A 23,934-nucleotide genomic window follows, 5' to 3' on the forward strand; every position below is an offset into this window, starting at 1 on the left:
GCATTAGTATGATAATATGTTTCACTCTAAGCAGTTTTGTTCGTTTAAAGATATAATATTTAAAACTTTTAAAATTTTAGTCCTTTTTTGAGTCCTCAGTAATGCCAAGAGGTAACAACATGCGTTCTCACATTAGGGAAACTTTCGGATGATTATAATGTGTTTTTGTGGGTGTAGTGCGTATATACCACAACCATAATGAAGGAATTCAATAGATCAGAAACTATTTATAAATTTACGGACATATTTAAATTCACCCTTTCTTTAAAGAAAGTCATAAATTGAATTAAAAAGCGACATAATAAAAAGACTCGTTTCTTAATCTTTAGGAACAGGAACAAAATAGTATTTATTAGAAATGTTTTTGTTCCCCTTCAAAAAAGCAAAAAAATTTGGAAACTAAATTTTGCATGCTCTAGGCATAAAAAATATTCTAGCTCTGTCTATTCTTTACGACCTTGGTCCTCTCAACACTTTTCACTCATTTAGAAATATATTTTTTACTCCTGGTAGTTGAGATATAATGCTTTCTGATCTTGTTTGTTTTGTTATATGAGTCTTATCCCATCTTGTGACTGTCTCTCCCCATATCTTTTTTTTTTCTTTTTTTTCATTTTTTTCATGCTGTAAAACTGTTAGCAGCCTTCATCTCCTTTTACTTCTATAGATATTTTGTCTCTTTCCTGTTCTCCTGCAGACTCACTAGAAATTTTGATTACATGATTTTCATCATTTCCTTTTGAGTTGTATAATTCTACTTCACCTTCAGTTTCTTCTAAAAGAGACAAAGGACGTTTTTGTTCTCATGTAACAGTTTCTCCAATGACCACATGCCAACAAAAAAAAATGCCTACAAAATAGGCAGATTAAAAATTTAAATTGAAAAATGGTTGTAAATGTAACATATTCCTAGAGGTTATAACACTGACTTGATGGAAAGTACAAATGCCATTAATGTGGCATTTGTACTTTGCATCCTGAAGAACTTTGAATACCTCTAATTTTCTTAAAAACAAACATGCTTGATCAGGCATGACAACAATTAACAATTGACTAGCTTTGTACGGCTACTGAATGCCACGCCAATTTCATTCATCTCATATAAGAATTACTGTACTTTGGAAAACCTTGAGGTGTGTGAAACCATACCATGCTAACTGATCTTTAATGGTGCACACCGTTACTGTTAAACATTTTAAGAGAATTTAACATTGTTTAAATTTCACTAAAATTTCAATATGAAAAGAAAATAATGGAAACATTAAAATTTAAAAGCAAACAGAATTTTTTCTTGACAGCAGTGGTTTTCAGATTTTTTAAAAAATCCTACTCTTGTAATCTCTTTCTTCCCCCCCCCTCATCTGCTCCAGGATGGGTAATGATCCATAGTTTGAGAACTTTAGAGCATGCATGGAGTAGTGCAAAGAGGGATAGAAGTTTTTAGTCCATTTATTTAGTTTAATTTCAGTCTCACTCCAACTGAGAATATATAACTACACTACTTTTTCCATTGTTTTTAGAAAAGTAATATTTCTTATTAATTATCCTAAGAACTTAGACTATCTAGTATTGAGTAGTAAATATTAACTGACATTATAAAGTATTTCAAAAGTCTTTACTCATAGAGTACTTGTATTAGATCATCAGATATTTATATTGTATGCCATAATTTCTTGCACATGATTTTGCCTTGGATGGATTATTGGATATCATTAAGGTTGAGATGAAATAACTCTGGTACACTTATGCCTAAATAGCCTTCATTTTTGCATAGCATGCACTTCTGAGCAACAGTTGAGTATTCCCACTCCTCAAAGGGAAACAATTCGAAGAAAATAAACTAGAACTTTGAGGATGTTGCCAGTAAACAATTTTTAATAATTCAGTTATCTGCAACAAAACAAAACCGGTGTATAACTTATTTCCCTTCGAGTGATGACTTTTGAAATTCCCTGTATAAACATTGATACAGCTGAAATATATTCATTGTGTGCAAATTTATCAACCCTCAGATGTTTAAAAACAAAAAGCTATTTTTTATTTGGTTTAGCTCTATGTTAATTACAATTCCAGAATGTATTATAATCAAGCTTAGGCATGTACAGTAAATATAGAATCCCAATAAAAGCTTTCATTTACCCTTTAATTTTATATATCAATTATGAATGTAGTTTGCTTTGATAAAGCTTTCTTGTTTTTCCAGTTCTCTGTGATTTTTAATGTTCTTAGGAAGGGAGACCTCCATCAAAATCAGGCTGTCTTCAGTCATTCCCTTCGGTATATTCTTCCATTATAATCTTTTCCTCAATATTGGAGTAATTTCAAATATCATCTTCACTATAATTGTTGTAGTTGTCACTGACCATCTGAAGCATTAGATCTACATTTGTAAGGCCGGGAAATTATGTGAAACTTAGTTTTGCTTAGAAAATTGTGCAGTTGTGTCTTGGAGATGAGATTCTTGGTTGATTTGTGGCTAGGGAACTATCCTTTCTTATAATAGTTTGAATAAATGCTTTTGAAATTTTTCTGTAGAAATATTTGGGTGCTTTGAACAGTGCCCTTCTCCCCTTTACATGACTTTGACATTCCTTCTTCTTTTACATGACCATGGTGTTACTCCATAATAAACAGATGTGCACAATTAAAAACCATATTATTAATTGCAGTTCATCTATTGGGTACAAATCAAAAACATTTTAATTATTGCCACAGCTCTGTACCAACTGAAATGATGTCTGTGGGATTGTATTATGGAGTGAGAGAGAGCATCAGATTCAAGGTTGGTAATGTTTTCTTTCACAAACAAAAGTTAAAAAAAAAAAATCATGTATCTCAGGTTTATTGTGCAGAGTTTAAATTCTATTGATTTCTTATATGCTTGTGCTGAAATTGTTCCTATTTATTATTGAAATCCATGTACGTTGTCTGTTTTTAATTTTGTGTACAGCTATTTAACTGTGCTGGATTGCTTGTAAGTGTTGAAAAATTGGAACATTACATTTTTTGTCTATCTATCTTTTCTTTTTTTTTTTTCCCCCTTTTCTTTTTTTATTACCATTTTGTAAAAATGTGTAGAATTAGCATTAGTAGAGGCATATGATGCAAGAAAGCAAGCTATATAGCATCAGCCCAAAAAAAAAAAAATCTGTTTCACCCATCAATTCGCTTCAAACATTTGTCTACTTCTGCCTTGAATTTATTTAAGCTGTCAACTTCCACAACAGATGGAAGTTTGTTCCAGCAATCAACTACCCACTGGCTAATGGCAAATTTCTGTACATCAATTCTATAACGTTTTTTTTTTTTTTGGCCCCTGAGGTTTGTAATCTGAGCAAGAGGAAGAACCTCATCAGCACTGAGCCTGCTCAATTCAAGGCCTTATACGCCTCAACCAGATCACTTCACAGGCATCTAGTCTCTAGATGCTGCAATTTGCAGAACCTAAGCTGTTCTTGGTAAGAGCAACCCTTTGTTTCTTCACCAGTCTTGTTGCCCTTCTCCGTACTCATTCCAGCAGCTCCACATCCAACCTAAAACGAGACCTTGAGACCTGTACTTGAGGTGTCACCCGACCAATGCCTTATACAAGCGGATAATCACCTCCTTATCTCTGCTTGCAAAATTCCTGTATATCATTGACAAGACCCCATGGCCTGCTCTGGCAGCCTGTCTGCACTGATCAGCAAACTTCATATCTGATTGCAAAATTATCCCAGGTCCTTTTCATTGTCCACTACCCTGAGTGGAGAATGAAACACAGTTAGTAGCTTACTCTGGGGTTACTGCTACCCATATGCAGTACTTTGTATTTGTGAATGTTAAACCTCAGTTGCCACCTCTCAGCCTATCTGTCCAACTTTTCTAGATCCTGTTGCAGTGGCGTACGGTCATTAACAACCCTGCCAACCTTCATATCATCTGCAAATGTGGACATTAAGCCTGATATACATTCATCAATATCATTGATAAATATAGGAAACAACAATGGGCTCAACACTGAACTGGAGAACTCCACTAATAACATTAGTCTACAAAGAGCAGTCTCCATTGATTACCACTCTGCCTTCTCCCACTCAGCCACCTCTTTATCCATAGTAGCAACTTGCCCTTAATGCCACATTTTTCCAGTTTGTACAGCAGTCTTCCATGTGCAACAGTATCAAAAGGTCTCCTGAAATAATCCAAGTTTATGATATCAGAATTATTTTTTGCATCCAGTTCCTTTATAACCACATCGTAGTATCCAATCAAATTGGTTAGACAAGACTTCCCCTTAAGAAACCCATGCTCTGTCTGAACTATAACTGCAGCCTTATTTAAATGATCCTGCAATTCTTCTTTAACCAGTGACTCCATAATTTTTCCCTGAACAGAAGGTAAACTAACAGGTCTGTAATTACTTGTGTCACCCTTTGAACCCCCTTTGCGAATAGGAGATACATTTGCACATCTCCAGTCTGTGTGGACCTCCCATGAATCCAAGGATGCTCTCATAATTATGGCTAAGGGCTTGCTGCCTCCTTTAATATAACTGGATAGATCCCATCTACCCCAGGTGCCTTCAACAATTTCTCCTCCACTTTGCTCTCAATTATTACAGAATCCTTTGGCTCCCTGTTAGAGTTTAATAAACTTTTGACATTCCCTTTCCTAAATAACTCCTCATGTGTGAATGTAGATGCAAAATACTCATTCAGTTTGTCAGCTACCTCAGCAGGATCATCAACAGTCGAACCATTGATATCAAGTGGACAAATCTGATTCATCCTCTTCTTTCTAGAGTTTGCATAAGTAAAGAAGTCTTTGCTGTTTTCTTTGCATCCTTTGCCAAAGATTTTTCGTAATCTTCCTTTGCTTGCCTAACCTCCTTTATGACTTGATTACAGACTAAAAGCTTATGGTAGCTTATATCTACCATAAGCTTTTCTGTCACCTGATAGAAGAGAATGGGATGCATTTTTCTTCTCTCCCAAGAGTCTCATTAGTTCATCTGACATCCATTTAGGCCTAAATGGATGTTAGATGAACATTAATTCTTAGTTGGTATGAAAAGCCTAATAGCTTCCAAGGCTAATTCCTTGAATGCTTCCCATTTAGAATTTTCTGTTGGTAACATCAGTTTGTCCCACTGTATAGAATTTAAAAACTCTGAGACCACTGTGGTCACCTTTACGAAAACAAAAACCCTTCCCTTTACCCCTTCTGGTAGTTACACCTTTAAGTAAATCCCACATCAGTATAATCTGATTACTGTCACCAAGTGGTTCCTTTATCTGCAGATTCTTAATGCATGAATAATCACTGCTGATAATCAGATTAAGAGTATTACTCCTGCTGGTTGCCCATCGAACATGTTGCTGTAGAAAACAATCTTCCAATAAATCCACAGAAGTCTTGCTAGCATGCAATTGACCAACCCACAAGTTTCAGTTAAAATCTCCCATTACAAGACATTCTGATTTACTGGCCCACTCTATTTCTCTGCACAATTATTCATTGTACTCATCAGAGTCATTAAGCCTATAACACTCCTACTGTCATTTTCCATTTCCCAGTGTTTATGTTGCACTGTCCACCCATATCAACTGGATGCACTTCCTTAGATTTTATTGTTTCTTAATTAACAGATTACCCCTGCTCCCTTCCTATCCTGTCTTCCTTTCTGTACACATTGTCCTCCCCAAATTCAAATACCACATTCCTTACATCTGTCTGACACCATGTCTCTGATTTCCCAATAATATCCACCTTTGATGTCTTCACCAACACTTCAAATTCATCAAATTTGTTTACTATACTCCTAGCATTGGTGTACGTGCAAGCATACATACACCTGTTCTTACTCTTAGTTACCCTAACACAGCCCATGTATTTACTTGTTCCATGATGGATCATGGCAGTTCTTGAAATCTCCAGCAAATTGCTTTCCAAGCTGCTGCTCATTCCAATAGAAGCAATGCAAGAATCACTTTCACCTCTGGCTGCAGCTACTGTTAATCCATTATTCTGTGATTCCCACAAAGCTACCAGTTTTCCTACCCACCTAACACTGCCTCGATAACATTAGCAAATATTTTTGCACCCTTTCTATTTAAGTGTATCCCATCCCTGTAGAAGCATTCTCTTCTGTTAACAAGCACCGACTATGCTGAGAAAAATTCTACTCCACAAGCCTTGCACAATCTCTCCAGGGTCGAATTGATTGACAAGGCTCTCATCATATACACAGTTAGTCAAACTGTATTCATTTTGGGTTGTTGTTATTGAAGGTTTTACAGCACAATGGCAGTTAAAGGCCATTATGTGCCAAACAATAGTAGAATTCATTTTGGGCTGTCATTAATAAAATCTTTTATAAAATAAAATATAAAATAATCTTTTTTAGATTATTTTTTATTTAAAAGAATCTATAACTATTTAAAATAAAATAGTTTTCTTCTTTTCTTTGCATATTATGCTTATCATAGAACTATTGTGATTCTGGATATTTCTAAACCCACTCCATCTTCTACTTAGGAATTTGTATAATGGATTAATATATTACTAATCTTATCTTGTGCTGTTGAGTTTTACAACATTGAACATATATACAGTAAAGTGCCCCTACAACAAACTTCTTGGGGGGGGAATCTTTTTGTTAACAGTGAATATCGCTGAAAATTATATCAAAGGAACCATTATTTGTTAAAATAAATTTTGCTGTACTTTTCTAATATATATATATATATATATAAAAGTATCAATTTCTACTTTTTTGTACTTAAAATACAGCCGACCATCACTAATCCGGCCACCGGTAATCTGATTCCACCACTAATTCGCACATAATTTCTGTGAACGTAATTTCAAATTTCCCGGGTCGGTGCACCGACCTGCCGCTACTGTTTTGGTGGCGTTGGTTGCAGCATCAGCTGTTGGCGCGAACTCGTAAACACTGGCAAGCCATTCCCACTTGTTTTTCTGCATTTATTATTATAACCTGCTCACATTTAGCCCCAGCCATGGTTCCAATACATAAAGGAAGTGCCTCTCGTGGTATAAAGCCCAAACACTGTACATTGTCCATAACAGATGAAGTTGAACTTCTGAAAAAACTCCACAGCAGTGTGTCTGTGAGAAGTTTAACTCTGCTTAATTGTGAATTCCAGCAGTTTCTCTCAGTTCCTCTTAGTAATTTTATTTTAGCCATTCCTTTTTAGATTTTTTTTTTTTTTTTTTTTTACAACACACTTATACAAGCTTGTGGAAAAACACAACACAATATAATGGATAATACAGCACGCTAACGAACTTGTTTTCACAAAATCTCTAACAATACTGACAAACTTATTGCGATGTTTGAGAGTTTATTTTATCATAATTAGTTTTATTGCAGCACTCGCCACACATGCAATAAACTAATCACAATCAACCCCAGGGGCTCACATCTGGTGCATATGGGCTTGACACACCCAGGGTCCTGAGCTGGATATCATCATTCTTTTTTTTCTTGGTGACTCCCTTCTACTTCTCTCTCTCTTTTGGGTAATTCGGAATTTTTTTTTTTTGGCTGGTGCAGCATAAGCCCCAGGCTTTCTTGTACCCTATGGCTAATGATAATAGCAAACGACCTTCATATGTATGCCGTAATAGCGTCACATGTATGTGGTCAACACATCTTCTCAAGAAATAAAGTAACCAACATATGTGGCCACATATATGCAACATAAAAAAAGGCTTTTTTTTTTTTATATTTTAAGCGAAAAAATGACAACACTGACATTACAATATTTATTTTAGAATTACTAATCAAATTATTTCCTAAATATTTTTTTGGCCCCTGGGGAATTTTTTTCTTAAATAACTTGGCAGTCAATGTATTAAAGGTAGAAGGAGGTAGTTAGCTCTTGGGTAAAATGTATGTGTTAAAATAACCACCGGTGATCCAGCAAACTCACTAATCTGGCACCCCACAGGTCCCAACACTGCCGGATTAGTGATGGTCGACCTGTATTAGCATTAAAATCAACTATAAAAGTAACAACAACCATAAAGAACACATTACAAAAGTAAAAAATATTTATTCAGGGAACATTGTTTTGAAAGTACATTGTATTTATAAGGAATGCTGTAATATATGAAATTTTAGTAACCCACATTTTCAGTAATATGGTACAGATATAACTTAGGACTGGATTAATATGTCCATTTTTGTTTTTGTTATTTAATTTTTTTTTGCACATTAATATGAAGGCTCAGCTTTAGTGCAATTGAAATTGTGTAGATTCAGATTGTACTAAATTAAATTAAATTGGATTAGATTAAAAAAGTAGATACATGAATTCATCATCTCACAAAAACCATATCATTCTCTCATCTTTTTTTGTTGGGAGGGGTTCCAGCACATCATATCAAACTGGATTATTGGATAAAATGCTTTTACCTTATCTTTTAACCCCCCCCCCCCTTTTCCCTAGTTGAATTTTCCCATAGCCGTATTTAACACAAGGGGCATTCATAATTTTCGTATATGTAAATGAATACATTTTAGGCATTAGATGGACTTTTGAAAATAATTTGTTGTACTGAATTTTTTTCCAGAACTATTTCATTCAAACAAGATTTAGAAAGCATTATTAATAAAAGAAGTGGGCCAGGGCCTGGAAATATTTTTGTTGTAGTAAAAGTTTCATTAAAACAGTATACATTGTAATAGGATTTTACTGTATTTTCAGAATCATATATATTTTTTTTTTTATACCAGTTTGGTTTACGTCAAACTATGTTCTTGTTAGAATATTTAGGCATTACATACCAATTTTAAAAATGGAGATTAACAATCCATCCTTTTACAAATAATGTACTTCTTTATTGACAGTTATAAGTTTAGAGGAAATAATGAGCATTTTGTACACATAATAGCAAACTGCTGAATCATATTTTCTATTGTCTGTTTTATCAGTAGTAGATTTATAGAAGCAGTATGTAATTTACTTCTCTGGCAATTATTTGTAGAATTTATTTAATACTTTTTTGTTATGAAGTTTTAAATTCTTTTTTTTTTCCATATGGATGCCACTAACAGTTTTAGGTCATCATTCTGCCACTTTGGCCTCTTGTGTGCTCAGATATGTGAATTAGACATAGTACAGAGGCATTGAATGGTATAGTATTATGTAATTATATCGTTATTTTCACACACTCACTTGACAGATCTGTCTTTGATAGAAGTCTGTTATTAAGTGGCGAGTTAAATCTTGCATCTTTTTATTCTTATGTAACCTTTTATGCTCATGTTTTTTTAAGGCTTCTTGAAAACAGGAATTATGGAGCTGCAGCTTTTTTCAATAGACAGTTCTGGTCGTGTGTGAAGGTATGTGTGCTTATTTTTTCTTAGTGCTAGAACATATCATAGCAAATATTCATTATAGTCATAAAATTCTAAGTCCCTGAAGCAACTTTGACTGATTCTAAAATAACAAAATATCTGAGTTCCCATTACAGGTTATTTCAGTATATTTTGCATATAGTTGCACCAGTGTAAAGTGTGGCAAAATGTTCTCTATAATTTTTGTCCTGTGAAATTTGCTAGGACTCTTTCTGTCCCTTTCCTTCTCTTTCTCTCTCTCTATTTTTCATTTTTGAAATGTATTTTTTATATGTAAAGGCTTCTGTTTAATGATTGTTCAGGTGCTGTTGCTAGCTTTCATTCAAACTATATATATATATATATCAGATTCACATGAAGTCTTACATAAAGGAACAAGTTTTGCAGTAAACTATGTTGAATTTCTTCATCTTTATTTAACTAAAAATTCAGCTATCCAAAGACCTCAAAGCACTAATTAAAACAACAACAAAAAAATAAAAAAAATAAAAAAAATAATTGGTTTAATTGTCTTCTTGCAATGATTCAGTTATTGATCATCTTGCAGTGGTTCAAGAACATTTTGCCATATTATATTATATATCTAATTTATCAGTCAACTTAACTGCAATGTTGGTGTGTGAGTTATTGTTAAGGCAGCTTTAATTCTCTAACAGCATATAGCTGAGTACACTGATGGTTATTGATTAGTATTCAAACAGCAGCAATTTGAATATAATTAATGCATCCATTTTGTTACACAAGTCTTTATTTCCAAGAGAATTTTTTACCAGTAAAAAATGGATTACATGCTTGATTAAATGCCTAGATTCCAAAGGATGATGTAAATTATAATAAACTGATGTATATTTATTACTGTGTTTAATAAGGACTTTTTACATGCTACTTGACACGATTGCAGTTGCCAGTACAATTTTGGCTATGAAGTCTTTTTAAAGTTTTATGAACTGCATATTTCTTAAGTTAAAGGAACAAGATTAAGAGATTCAACATCTCTATGGCAAAAACTACTTCTTTATTATTTTAATTTCTTTTAAACTTGAAAAATTTGTTTTTAAGTTTTCAACCTGGTCTTTCCTCTTCCTACCTAAGAGATGTAGCAATTAAGTTAAACTAAATGATACCGATCTAACTGAAAATTTTCTGTCTTTGTTATTATTTTTTTTAACTGTTTGTGGATGGGTGTTGAAGTAGTTTTGTTCAAAAATATTATTTACTAAATACAATTTCATTGTACTGATTAAGATTTCTAAGCTGTCTCATTCTAATTTTGCAGTAAATCCTTATAGAACAGTTTATTGTGGAATTAGAATTTAGAAGAGAACATCTTTATATATTCTGAAGAATGTAGCATCCATTTGTGACATGTATACACCTGGTTAATGTCATATCATACTCATCAGTAAACTAATAAAATGAGAAACATTATCCCACAAACTTTCCAAAGATTTTGATTTCGAGTACGGCTCGTTTTTGAAACTAACTAGATTTGAAAGCACCAGTTATCAGTTGATGACCAACACTTGAGAACTAGATGTGGGGAGGAAGGAGAGAATAAAACTGAATGAAAAGTAGTTAAAAATAATTCAAAACTTAAAAAATGGTATGTCTTTAAATAAATCAAACTAATTTGAAAAATTGAAATCTAAACTCTATATCGAAAAGAAATGACCAGACAGAATGACAGCTATTTTCCCAGGCACACAACAAGAAATTATCTTTAAGATCTTCCCTAACGTTTTTTTTACATGCACATTAAAGCCAGTATCAAACACTTAGTGAGCAAAGGAATTGCTAAAAAGAAACACTAATCTTTACAACCTCTTATAATCTAGACCAGGGGTGGGCAACCTTTTTTGAATAAAAGGCCATATTCATTTTTGGAAATAGAGGAAAGACCGCATCGATCCTTCAAACCGCTACTTACAAAATAAAACATACTTAATTATCAGTGTTAAATTGTATTACATATAACTATAGAAAAGGCAAATAAATTTCAATAAAACATACATATTTACAATGTTCTCATCATAATACCTCACCTACATTTTATATGAACACAAAATTTAAAAAAATATAATTATAAAGATAATAAATTATTTTCTAAATTGTTATTCAAATGAAAATTTATAGCAATTATTTAACATTCTCTCTGTGTATTATACAAGAATAATTAGAAAAAACTGTACTATTGTAAAAAATAATTTAATATGAGTTAACTAATGAGTTGAAGATGTGATGCTTTGGTTGTTGAGTTGTTTACCAAAAAAGATGTCGCGGCTGAAACCACTTCGATTTCACATTTTTAATGAGCTAAACTCATCAGAATGCATTGGTTTCAGCCGAAACATCTTTTTTTATAATTAACTAATGAGATTTTTGGGTTTGTTTTTTATTAGATAACAACTGGATATTAGGCTCCATCTTAGTTGTACGCAACTTGAGTTGGTCTTCTAAATGAATATCAGATACCCGAGTCCTTAAATGACTTAATTTGTGTAAGGTATGAAAAAGTTGATTCACAACAATACGTAGTTGCAAAGCAAGACAGCAGTCGACGAGCATGTTGATGTAAATGTGGGTATTCGACTGCATTTTTCCATATTTCAATAGGATTTTTTTTGTATCAAAAAAAGTCTTTATCATATTATCTTCTCCTAATTCAATTAATTCCATCTGTAGTTCCGTGGGTGCCGTCAGGATATCAACTAAATGTGGCTCATACGCCAATTTCATTTCTAAAGTATGTTCTTCGAAATCAGAAAATCTATAATTTTATTCTTCTATTAGCATGTCCAATACGGTTATGTAGTCTTTAAAAGTGTCACATACAACGTATTTCTGCTCCTTTAACATATTTTTTAAATGAGGGAAATGTTCCCCAGATATTTCTGATTTAGAGAAAAGAGTTTTGTAAAAAATTAATTTTTTTCGAAATACCTGAATTTTTTGCCACATGTCATATATATGTCTTGTTTTTCCCTGCAAATAAACATTTAATTCATTTTGCTTTTCCATAATATCATACAAAAACGCAGCATTTCTACAAAATTCTTCATCTAATAAATCACATTCTTGTTGTTCCTCGTAAAAATTTTAAATTTGTTCTCGCAAAGCCAAAACTTTTACTAAAATTTGCCCTTTTGATAACCAGCGCAACTTACAATAATATGGTGTTGACATTATATGTCTCATCATCCAATATAAGCATGCTTCGAAATTGGCAATGTCTTAAAGCATTTACTCGAATAAAGTTAACAATTGCAATAATTTTGTCCAAAGTATTGCTCAACGTGGAGGATTTAGCACAAAGGTTTTGTTGGTGTAATATACAGTGGAACGAAATTAACTTTTCTAAATTGGGCTTTTCTTTTTTTAACAATGAAATGAATCCTTCTTGCTTTCCTCTCATAGAAGGTGCACTGTCCGTGCATACACTCTCACCAGGTTACCAAAGTTTAGTCCTCTCTCAAGACACATTTCTTTAAAGTTATTAAAAATATCAATTCCACGAGTCCTTCCAGTGAGCGTACCCAAAGCCAGTAGTTCCTCTTAACAATGAAAATCTTCAGTTATAGCACGAATAAAATATAATATTTGAGCAGTCATTTCTATCAGTGGTTTCATCTAGCGCTATTGAAAAATATACATCTTTAGAGTGAATTATTACCTGAAGTTGTTCTCCTACATTCTGAGCTAATTCATGTTGTCTATTAGTTATAGTTTTTCTTGAGAGAGGTAATTGTTTGTATTTGTCAACTTTTTCCGGATCTAAACATCCTACTGCTTCAACAATACATTCTTTTATCATTTCGATGTCACTAAATGGTTTGCCTCTTTTTTCCGAGTACATGCGCTATTTTGTATGTAACATTGGTTGCAGAAGTTCCTTGCTTAATAAAAGCACCAAGAGCCTTTTCCTGGTGCTGTTTTTCTTTATTCATTTTTTGAAGTGCAGATTTACGAGCTTCTCCTTCTAATTTTACATATTTATGGTCCTTGTGATATAGATAATGTTGATTTGCATTGTATTTTTTTTAATGTTGTTAGTGCTGTATTACATATCAAACAAACCATTTTGTCTTTCACAGAAATAAGAAAATACTGCATCTCCCAATCTTCTTTAAATGTTCTGTTTTCTTCATTCAACTTCCTTTTAACTTTTTTGGACATGGTGGGCAATCTAAAAATTAAGCAATTGTGAAATGAAACATAAGAAATTACAGGATTACAAAATTCGAGACAAGAATACATACGGTTGTCAAAATATTCACAGTTACAAATATGCACATAAAAGCAACAGATAAAAAATCACAATGTCACAATTTAAATTTTAAAATAAAAAACTATTTTCGTCAAATTATTAACTCTGTTAAAATATTTTTTTATTTTAACAAACTTAACAGAGGATTAGAATTTTTCTTTTATTAAATAGCTTTCGTTTTTTATCATTTGTGGTACATAAAAACGATTTTTAAATAAATAGAAAAAGTTAAACATGATATATTTTACTTTTTAGATCAAAAAATTTGTATTTTCCTTTTTTAATTATCTCAATAATGTTTCTATATTGTGAAAAAATATATATAAAGCTTTTTCTTATTAAAACGTTTTGAATATTTAATTTTAAAAAATATTAGTTTAAAAGTAGTAGGATTATTTAATGATTTTATTTCATCTTTGTGTGACAAAGGCCGCGGGTTGCCCACCCCTGATCTAGACATTCTAATAAAATGGTAGAATATATCAAGTCTTTTTTAATGTTTAAGGAGTATATATTTCTTAAAGGATTGAGAGACTCAACCTTGTGAGTGGCACAAGGGTTACAGTCACTGTTCTCCCTAAAACTAGATGGAAAAGACATCAGTTTGCTAATCCTGAGTTCACCAAGCTGAACTTGCAAGTACTTTTTTTCTTTTTTTTTTTTTTTTTTTCTCCCCCTGAACAGTGTGGCTGATTGGTCTTGGATGAGGTTGTATGGCTTTCCTCTTGGAAACTTGGATTTTTTTGTCCACCAAACCAACCAAAGAACACATGCAATTATAGGCACAATATACTGATGCTTAATAGCCATAATTGCTTTACTGCTTAAATACACACACCAAAACCTAATCTAAAAGACTTAATATCTCTTTTTGCAAGAACAACTTTATTATCTTAATTTCAGTGGAACTTAAAGTTAGATAAATAACCTTTTCAGTAAAAATTGATCCCAGATGTTGAAGACAGCAAAAAAGTGAATGGGAAAAAAAAAAGAATAGTAAAAATGCCTTCCTCTCCTTCAAGTACTTAACAGTTCAAAAGTGGAGATGGATATGGAATTTAAAAAATGAAAGTTTGTTACTCAGATATTCCAGGTCTAGGTTTGTAAAATCTATCCCCATTAGCAGAGGCCCACAATACCAGATGGAAGTTTATTCCAACAATCAGTTACTCTTTGGCTGAAAGCAGTTTGCATGTCTTTCCTGCAGCCATCCTTTTTCAGTTTGTGCCCCCTTGTGTGTTGACAAAGAAAAAATAAAGGTGCTATCAGCATTTAGTTTACTAAATCCATTTAATACCTTAAACACTTCAATCAGGAGACTCCATGAAGGTGCCTGGTTTCCAAGGCCTGCAATCTGTGGAACTGAATTTTTTCATAGTAGGAATATCCTTTTGTATCTTTGACTAATTTTATTCTTCTTCTCTGCACCTGTTCCAACGGTTCCACATTCTTCCTAAAATGAGGCTTCCAGACTTGTTTATGTACTGAAGGTGCAGCCTAACCATTACTTTATATGATAGGATAATCACCTCCTTGTCCATTATGGCAGAATTTCTGTGTATCTTTGACAGAACCCCATGAACTGTCCTAGCAGCCTGTCTGTGCTGCTCATAGACCTTCGTGTTGGACTATACAATTATCCCTAGATTTCTTTCGTTCTCCACCACCTCGAGTACGTTATCACCAAATCGATATGTTATTTTGGGATTACTGCTGTCCACATTTACATTAATTGATCAATCATTAGTTGTAATGGCTTAAGATTTCAGTTAATTCCATTTGAAATATTGTGGACTGTTGATCAAGAATTCAACAACCTACAAAATTTCAGTAGGAAAAAAGTTAACCCTTAGATTACAAACAGTCCATGCTATTGTAGCACAAGCTTCAACATTATTTAATAGTGATGTCCTTCATTTATTTTATTTATTTGTCTCTGTATCACGGGTTTCTTTGTTTCTCATTCCGTGCTGCTAAACTAGTATAGGCTTCAACAGCCTTTCATTTAAAAAAAGAAAAGAAAAGCAATAGCCTTCATTTATTTTCTCTAGTTTTTAATACCTGTATCAATAAACAAAGAGTAGTATAGGCTTATTCTTAATAAAAAAAAGCAACCTTTTGTTTTCTTTACTTCTGTCGTTTTTGTCAATTTTTTCTGGTGTGTTTCTTCCCATTTTCCAACCCTCCACCATTCCATACTACTAGAATAACAGAGGCTTCATCAGCCTTCCATTTAAAAAAAAACATAAAAAAACTTTCATTTAGTTTCTCTACTTTTGGGGCTGTCTTTTTAAGTTTATAACCTTCAAGCCATTCATTATGCAAAAAATAATAATAAATATTCTATTGATACTGTGGTATGCTCACATACACCAAATTGTTATACACAGTGCAGCAATTGGAAAATGAGATGAATAAACTAAACTTTGTTTATTCAAAGTAATTTCTTCCTGCATCCATACACTGCATGCAACAATCACAAAGAAACTGGAACGATTAGTGGTCGGCCATGATTGGTATACTGTTCAGTGTTCTCGTCACAGCTCTCTGCAACAAACATTTCAAAATATGAGGACAGTATGCAGCAGTAACACTTTGGCCATTGGGCACGAACTCTTTGTGCACAATTCCCTTGCTATTGTAGAAAGTGATGAACATGGTTTTGATTTTTGACCTTTCTTGACAAACTTTTTTGCCATTAGGAGAGTTTGCTGACTTCCACTCTGCGCTTTGTGATTTCATTGCAGAGTCGTACTGAAAACCACATTTCATCAGCCATAATGATCAAATTCAGGAAGTTAGGTTTGTTTTCAGCAGCCTCAGTCAGTTTTTGCAGTGTCCAACTCACATCTGTCATTGACCATCTGTTCACAAATGTGGAACAAACTGCATATGCCTTTGTTTTCTTCGAATCCTGGATTATTATTTGTGGAATGGTTTCCTTACTAATGCACAGATCTTTTGAAATAATTTGGAACATTGTACATAAGTCATTGGTAATGATTTCCCCACACCTTTTTTTATAAACTCTGGCATTAGAACTGTTTTTGCTGGGCCCAGATGTTTGTCGTCTTCCAGTTTTGCCCAGTTTAACACAAAACTTGATGTTTGCTCTTTGTTTAATTGTCCTTCCACAACACAGACACAGGACAAACATGTAGTTCAGCTCACACTACATTCTAAAATAGCAGTAATTTCTGCTGACTTTGCCTGCAGTGCTCAAGGAACAATCACTCTTTCATTTCATGTTTACTTCTAGTGGATGACAAGCACCTGCACCCATCTCATAACATTAGTCTCATTTTCCACTTGCCACACTGTGTATACCTCATATTGTTGTCGACTGAATTGTCTTTTGCTAAATCGAAGAAACTTTTTAAGTTTCTTCATTTTGGACATACTGACCAGTTACGAAATGATCATAAACAACAGCGGTAAGGTGAAACCCAACCAGATGATTTTTTTTCTGTGAACTCTCCAATATTGGAATTAGCAGAATACATTTTTCTTCTGTTTCAGTGAATCTGTTCTTCTGTGTGCATATAGTCTCTTCTGACTGAAATGTGGTGTTTTAGATCTCTAATAAAATTTATCCACAGAATTTAATTTGAGTGTAAATTTTGGGCAAAAGCTTCACACTACAAGAGTTACAAAACATTGTACAAATAGGATAGTCTCTTTGTATGTATAGCAATGGGCAAACTAGGTTTGCTACTTAGTGTATTGATCTCATATTGTGAGGGCACTTCGCAACAAGTTGCCTTTGCATTGTACCATACTAAATAAAAATTGCTTCTCCAGTGAAGAAGGATATTGCTAATTATTTAAAGTGTATGCCACTACCTAGACCAATATACTTCTCCATTGGAGAAGCACTTTTTATTTAAAGTAGTGTAATAGCAAGGCAACTCATGGTGAAGTGCCTCAACAATGTGAGATCAATGGGCTAAGTAACAAATCTAGTTTGCCCATTGTTATTTACACAGTAGGCTGTGCTCTACTTATTCTAGTTGAATAAAAGTCAAGGGTTCTTGTTATACTTCTTTATTTCTAATTAATTGTGACATTTTTATGACATTGTGTAATTGATAGCATGTAAAGAGGAGCAGCATAAGAGCAGAAAAAGTAATGTTGCACATTTGTCATCTTCTTTTTGGGAGGCTATAAAACCATCTTGTTTCCTATTTATACACCTTGAAACTGCACCAGAGCTTTGACAGTTACATAGGGTTATACCAATATGGTCAAGAAAGATGCAACACAAAGTGGCAATGAAATTAGGCAGTTTTCCCCTCTCCATTTTTCTGCAATAAGCAGTCTAATTTGCTAATCTAGCATTCTTAATGATAATAAAAAAAACTGAATAAAATATGGAATAAATAAATGGATGCAGTGAACTCTCAGTTACCCAGACAAATAGCAGGTCATGAAAATACAGATAATACAAAATCATTTTATTTTTAATTCACACACACAGATAAGTTTTTAGTTTTGATGAAACTTTTAATTAAACCCCCTAATTATAACTTGCACCTGTCTGTAACTGCAATAAAATATGACAGAAGAAACCCATATTGAGCAACACTGCATGGAAGGAGCTGACGACAATTACTTTATATGGTACCTCTAAACTTTGTAAGCTTCTCGTGTCTGAAACAGACATACAGACTTATCTGCTTTCATTAGCATTTTGAAGTGGAATTTGGCTTCGTTCACAATGTTCCGATTTAGGCACATTTTCTTTACAAAGTACAATCTCCTTGTCGTGCCAGGTTCTCTGTCAACTCTCTGGTGTAGCAAAATATTATTGTGAACTTGGTACTTTCCTGCTTTGTTGATGTTGTACATAGGTATTGATGGAATATTCCACGATGATAGCGTCATTGCATAAAGAGCAGAGATGGCTTAAAACTACTCTGAATATACCATACATTTCTCAGATTGGAATCCAATCAATTACCTGTAAGATCATTTCAAAAAATGCATCTTGAACATTAGTGGCAGCTGCTGACTGGGAAAATCAGAAGAGCATACACTTACACAATAACAGCCTTGCCTTGAATTTTGCATTAGCATTAGTAGAGGCATATGAGGCAAGAAAGCAAGTTTATGCAGCATCGGCCAAAAAAAAAACAAAACGCTCCCATTTCACCCCTCCGTTTGTTTCATATACCTGTCCAGCTCAGCCTTAAATTTATTTAGGCTATCAACTTCCACAACAAGATGGAAGTCTGTTCCACCAATCAACTACCTGCTGGCTAAAGGCAAACTTCTGCACATCTTTCCTACAACAGTCTTTCCTCAATTTGAATTTATGCCATCTCAGGTGATTATTTTGAGCAAGAGGAAGAATCCCATCAGCATTAAGCATGCTCAAACCATTCAAGGCTTTATACACCTCAATCAGATCACCTCGCAGGTGCTTAGTCTCTAAACACTGTAATCTGCAAAACTTAAGCCTTTCTTCGTAAGAGCAACCCTTTGTTCCATTCATTATCTCGTTGCCCTTCTCTGTACTCGTTCCAACAGCTCTACATCCTTCTTAAAATGAGGCCTCCAGACCTGTATACAGTACTCAAGTTGTGGCCTGACTATCGCCTTATACAAGGGGATAATCACCTCCTTATCACTGCTAGAAAAATTCCTATATATCATTGACAAGACACCATGAGCTACTCTTGCAGACCCTCTGCACTGCTCAGAAAACTTCATATCTGCCTGCACAGTTACCCCCAGGTGTTTTTCATTCTCTACCACTGTCAGTGTAATACCACAGAGTTGATACTTTACCCTGAAGTTACTGCTTCCCATATGTAGTACTTTACATTTGTCAATGTTAAACTTCATTTGCCACCTCTCAGCCCATCTGCTCAACTTTTCGAGATCCTGTTGCAGCAGGGTACTGTCTTAGAGTCATTAACAACCCTGCCAACCTTTGTATCATCTGCAAACGTGGACATTAAGCCTGATATACCATCATTAATATCATTTATAAATACAGAAAACAACAATGGACCCAACACTGAACCCTGAGGGACTCAACATTAGTCAATGAAGAGCAGTGTCCATTGATTACCACTCTCTGTCTTCTCCCACTCAACCATCCCTTTATCCATAGCAGCAATTTGCCTCCAGTGCTGCCACTGCTCCAATTTGTGCAGCAGTCTTCAATGTGCAACAGTATCAAAAGCCTTTCTAAGATCCAAATATATGATATCAAAGTTATTCCCTGCATCCAGTTCCTTTGTGAAATGGATCCACATCATAGTATTCAATCAAATTGGTCAGACAAGACTTCCCCTTAACAAACCCATGCTGTATCCAAGCTATAACTGAGGTCTTGTCTAGATGATCCTGCAGTGCTTCTTTAACCAGTGCCTCCATTAATTTTCCTGGAACAGAAGTTAAACTAACAGGTCTATAATTACTTGCGTTGCCCTTTGATCCTCCTTTGTGAATTGGGGTCACATTTGCACATCTCCAGTCCATGGGTACCTCCCCTGAGTCCAAGGAAGCTCTCATGATTGTGGCTAAGGGTTTGCTTACTTCCTTTGCTGCCTCCTTTAATATAACTGGATAGATCCCATCCACTCCATTTATCTTCAACAATTTCTCCTCCACTTTCCTCTCAGTTATTACAAAATCATCTAGCTCACTGCCAGAGTTTAATTCACCTCTGGCATTCCCCTCCCTGAATAACTCCTCATGTGTGAATGTAGATGGAGAATACTCATTTAGTTTGTTAGCCACCTGAGCAGGATCATCAACAGTCGAACCATCAATATCCAGTGGACCAATCTGATTCATCCCTTTCCTTCTAAAGTTTACATAGGTAAAGAACTCTTTGCTGTTTTCCTTTGCCAAAGATTTATCACAATCTGCCTTTGCCTGCCTAACCTCCTTTGTGACTTGGTTACAGACCAGCTTATATCTATCATAGTCTTCCATGTCACCCATTAATTTATATGTATCCCATGCATTTTTCTTCTCTGCCACATATCTCATTAGTTCATCTGACATCCATTTAGGATGTCAGATGACCTTGAACAATATTTCTTATTTGTAATGTAAAGCCTAGTAGCTTCCAAGATTATTTCTTTGAATGTTTCCCATTTTGAATTTGCTGTTGTAACATCATCAGTTGGTCCCACCATATAGAATTTAAATACTGTCTCAGACCTCCGTAGTTGCCTTTACAAAAGCAAATACCCTTCCCTTTACCCTTGATGGTAGTTACCTCTTTGAGTAAATCCCACTTCAGCACACTGTGATCACTGCCACCTAGTGATTCCTTTATCTGCAGATTCTGAATGCATGAAGAATCACTATTGATAATCATATCAGTAGTGATCTGATTATCAGTAGTCTGAATATCAGGCAACTCCCTCTAGTTGCCTCCCGAACATGCTGATGTAGAAAACAATCATCCAATAAATCCGCAAAAGCCTTGCTAGTGTGTGTGTGTGACCAATACACAAATTCCAGTCAGTATCTGGGAAATTAAAATCCCCTATTAAAATACCCCATTCTATTTCCCTGTACAGTTTTTTATTATACTCATCAGTCATTAGGCCTATAACACACTCCTACTCTCAATTTTGATTTCCCAGTGCCTATGTCACACCAAACTGACTCGACACTGCACTGTCCATCAACATCGACTGGCTGCACTTCCTTGGATTTTATGTGTTTCTTAACTAATAGCATAACCCCTCCTCCCTTGCTATCCTGTCTGTCTTTCCTGTACACATTGTACTCCCCAAATTCCAGTTCTGCATTCCTTATATCTGTGTGACACCATGTCTCTGATATCCCAACAATACCTGCCTTTGATGTTTTGACCAACACCTCAAATTCATCAAATTTATTTACCAAACTCCTAGCATTGGTGTACACCAATGCTAGGAGTTTGGTAAATAAATTTGATGCAAGTATACATGCACCTTTTTTTATTCTTAGCTGTCCTAACACAACTCATGTGTTTCCTTGTACTGCAATGACTCCCAGAAGTCTCTGAAATTTCCTGCATCTTGTTTTCCAGGGTGCTGCTCATTCCAATAGAAGCAGTGCAAGAATCACTTTCACCTCTGCCATCGGCTACTGTTAGTCAATTAGTCTGTGTATCCCTCTTGCACCCTTTCTATTTAAGTGTATCCCATCCCTGTAGAAGCAGTCTCTCCTGTTTTCTTGTGAAATTTGATTCAAAGGATATTGTTGCCAACAGTTGCTACTCAAAGAATTGGTATGTGGCCAAATAGTCAAATATAAGAGTGCTGTCACATACTCATTAGAGTTGGTTGTGGTTCTCGTCTGCATGACTGCCAAATATGATTAATAATTGTGTTCTTGTTTAAATGATTAGTTATAAACTTCTCTGCTTATGCAGTCATGTTGAAGTATAAACAGAACCTTTTTTTTTTTTTCAATGACACTTGATGTGACTTGGCATGTACATTATCTGATGGACAGGAGCAACTATTTATAAAGTTGCATAATTTGTTGTGAAACATGCTTGTTTCATGATACATGGTTTGTTTTACCATACTTTTTATGTTTTTCAAATGCTATTACAATATCAGTTTTTTTTTTTTTTTTTTTGTGATTTGTGTTAGCTGGTTTTAAACCGTTAAATATTTTGTTCCTTCTTATGGTTTTCAAGGTATTCAAATGTGTTATTGCATAAAAAAAACCTCACAGAGACACTGCTTTACATAAAATAAGCATTTAATAAAAGCTAGAAGATACAACTGGGAATACTAGATTTTAAAAGCAGTGCAACATAAAATTTAGTTGAAAGAGAAAAAATCAACCTTACATTGTTTTGCTGTTATACTTTTAAAAGTAGTATTCTTGTGTATTCTGTGTTGTTTTCATTAAATATTTATATTATCAGTGCAGTATCTCTGTGATATCACTTTAGCGATTTAATCTGAGAATTATGTGTTTGTTTCTTTGGAAATTTTGGAACCCGTTTTATTATGTTAGACTGCTGTAGGGATCAGAAACCTGTGTCAGGTATAACAAAAATGGCATTTACAATGATTTTGGATAACTTAAGTTGATTTTTGTTGGATGAATTAGCCAGGCAGGTTTGTGTCTGTTTAGTTTACTTTTGAATTACAGTTTCTTAAATCAACTGTCAAATCCTCTACATTTGTTTTATGTGTAAATATTTTTGTAAAATAACAGTAGATAGTTATTATTATATCTAGACCGTTTGGATTTTAAATTTTATTATTGGCAGTACACAAGAAATTTAAGCAATTTATTGCTTCTTTTGTAAGGTTGCCATACACCTGAACTGCAGTGTACATAAACAAGCTCTCTTACTATATTTTTTCATAAAAATTATTTTTGATATGCATAATTATTATGCAAATTTTTTAATAATACCAAAACATTTAACCATTTGGTAGTCAAGTGAAATCACATGAAATCATACAGATTTTTAATGCTAAAATGTGTCAAAAAAACAAAACTTGGAAAACAATATAATTAGTTATAAACTTCTCTAACTTATGCAGTCATGTTGAAGTATAAACAGAATCTTTTTTTTTTTTTTTTTTTCCTTAATATATATATATATGCATTGACACTTTAATTGGGAATAAAATGTTAATGTTAGTACAATAAACATTTTAATCATATTGTTGCCAGCACAGTAATGAATGTTGTTTCTTATTTCAAAAATACTTTAGAACCTTATAAATCTGGAAATAATGAATGATTTCTGGAAATAATGAATTTTTGAAACCTATGAAAATAATGAATTCTTGTATTCTGATGGAAGCAGCAAAGCAGCTTTCCACTAATGCAATTAGAGTATACTATACTGCTTGCCCCAAGAAACTTACACAGGAATCACATTTTAAGCCTTAAGTTTAAAAAAAAATTTAAAAAAATACAAAATAAAAGTGCCTTAGTTGCAGTTGTAAATTACATGTGAACTTTGGAAACTTTGTAGCTTCCTGTTATCAGGCAGTTCATTGCTCGGTGAAAGTTGCTTGTTGGTGGGTCATAAACATAACTGGAAACTAGCACTATCAAACTGCTTTCCCTCCCTCCCCCATTGAATTTAAGGCTTAGAATGTAATGCTCCCTAAACTTGCTCATGGCTACTACTTCAGCTGCCATGCAAATATTTCTGATGTTTGTTTGTTTGTTATTTGGTTTTTAGGAGCATTAGCAAATAAGGCCATATTGCTTTGGGGATATGCGGTGGTCATTCCCTGACCTTTCCGCATCCTCCGTATTTGGTGGTCACAAGCGCAAACCCCGGTCTAATCAAGAAGCGTGTACT

The 23,934-nt window shown here is 34.0% G+C and overlaps 1 protein-coding gene across 2 annotated transcripts in view; it reads left to right on the plus strand.

Annotated features, from left to right (window-relative positions):
- The window catches only part of LOC150083689 (PAX3- and PAX7-binding protein 1), a 188,769-nt gene that overhangs the window by 144,312 nt on the left and 20,523 nt on the right, over positions 1-23,934 (plus strand). The window contains exon 16 of one of the 2 annotated variants that reach the window (XM_090378125.1): positions 9,289-9,355. The exons of the other annotated variant lie outside the window; for it this stretch is intronic. Coding sequence (XP_090234251.1) covers positions 9,289-9,355 — 67 coding nt within the window. The remainder of the gene's footprint in view (positions 1-9,288; positions 9,356-23,934) is intronic. 2 annotated transcript variants of the gene reach the window in all.

This window comes from Mastigoproctus giganteus, chromosome 7 (genome assembly GCF_048544385.1).
Source record: "Mastigoproctus giganteus isolate SK-2022 chromosome 7, ASM4854438v1, whole genome shotgun sequence".
NCBI lineage: Eukaryota > Metazoa > Arthropoda > Arachnida > Uropygi > Thelyphonidae > Mastigoproctus > Mastigoproctus giganteus.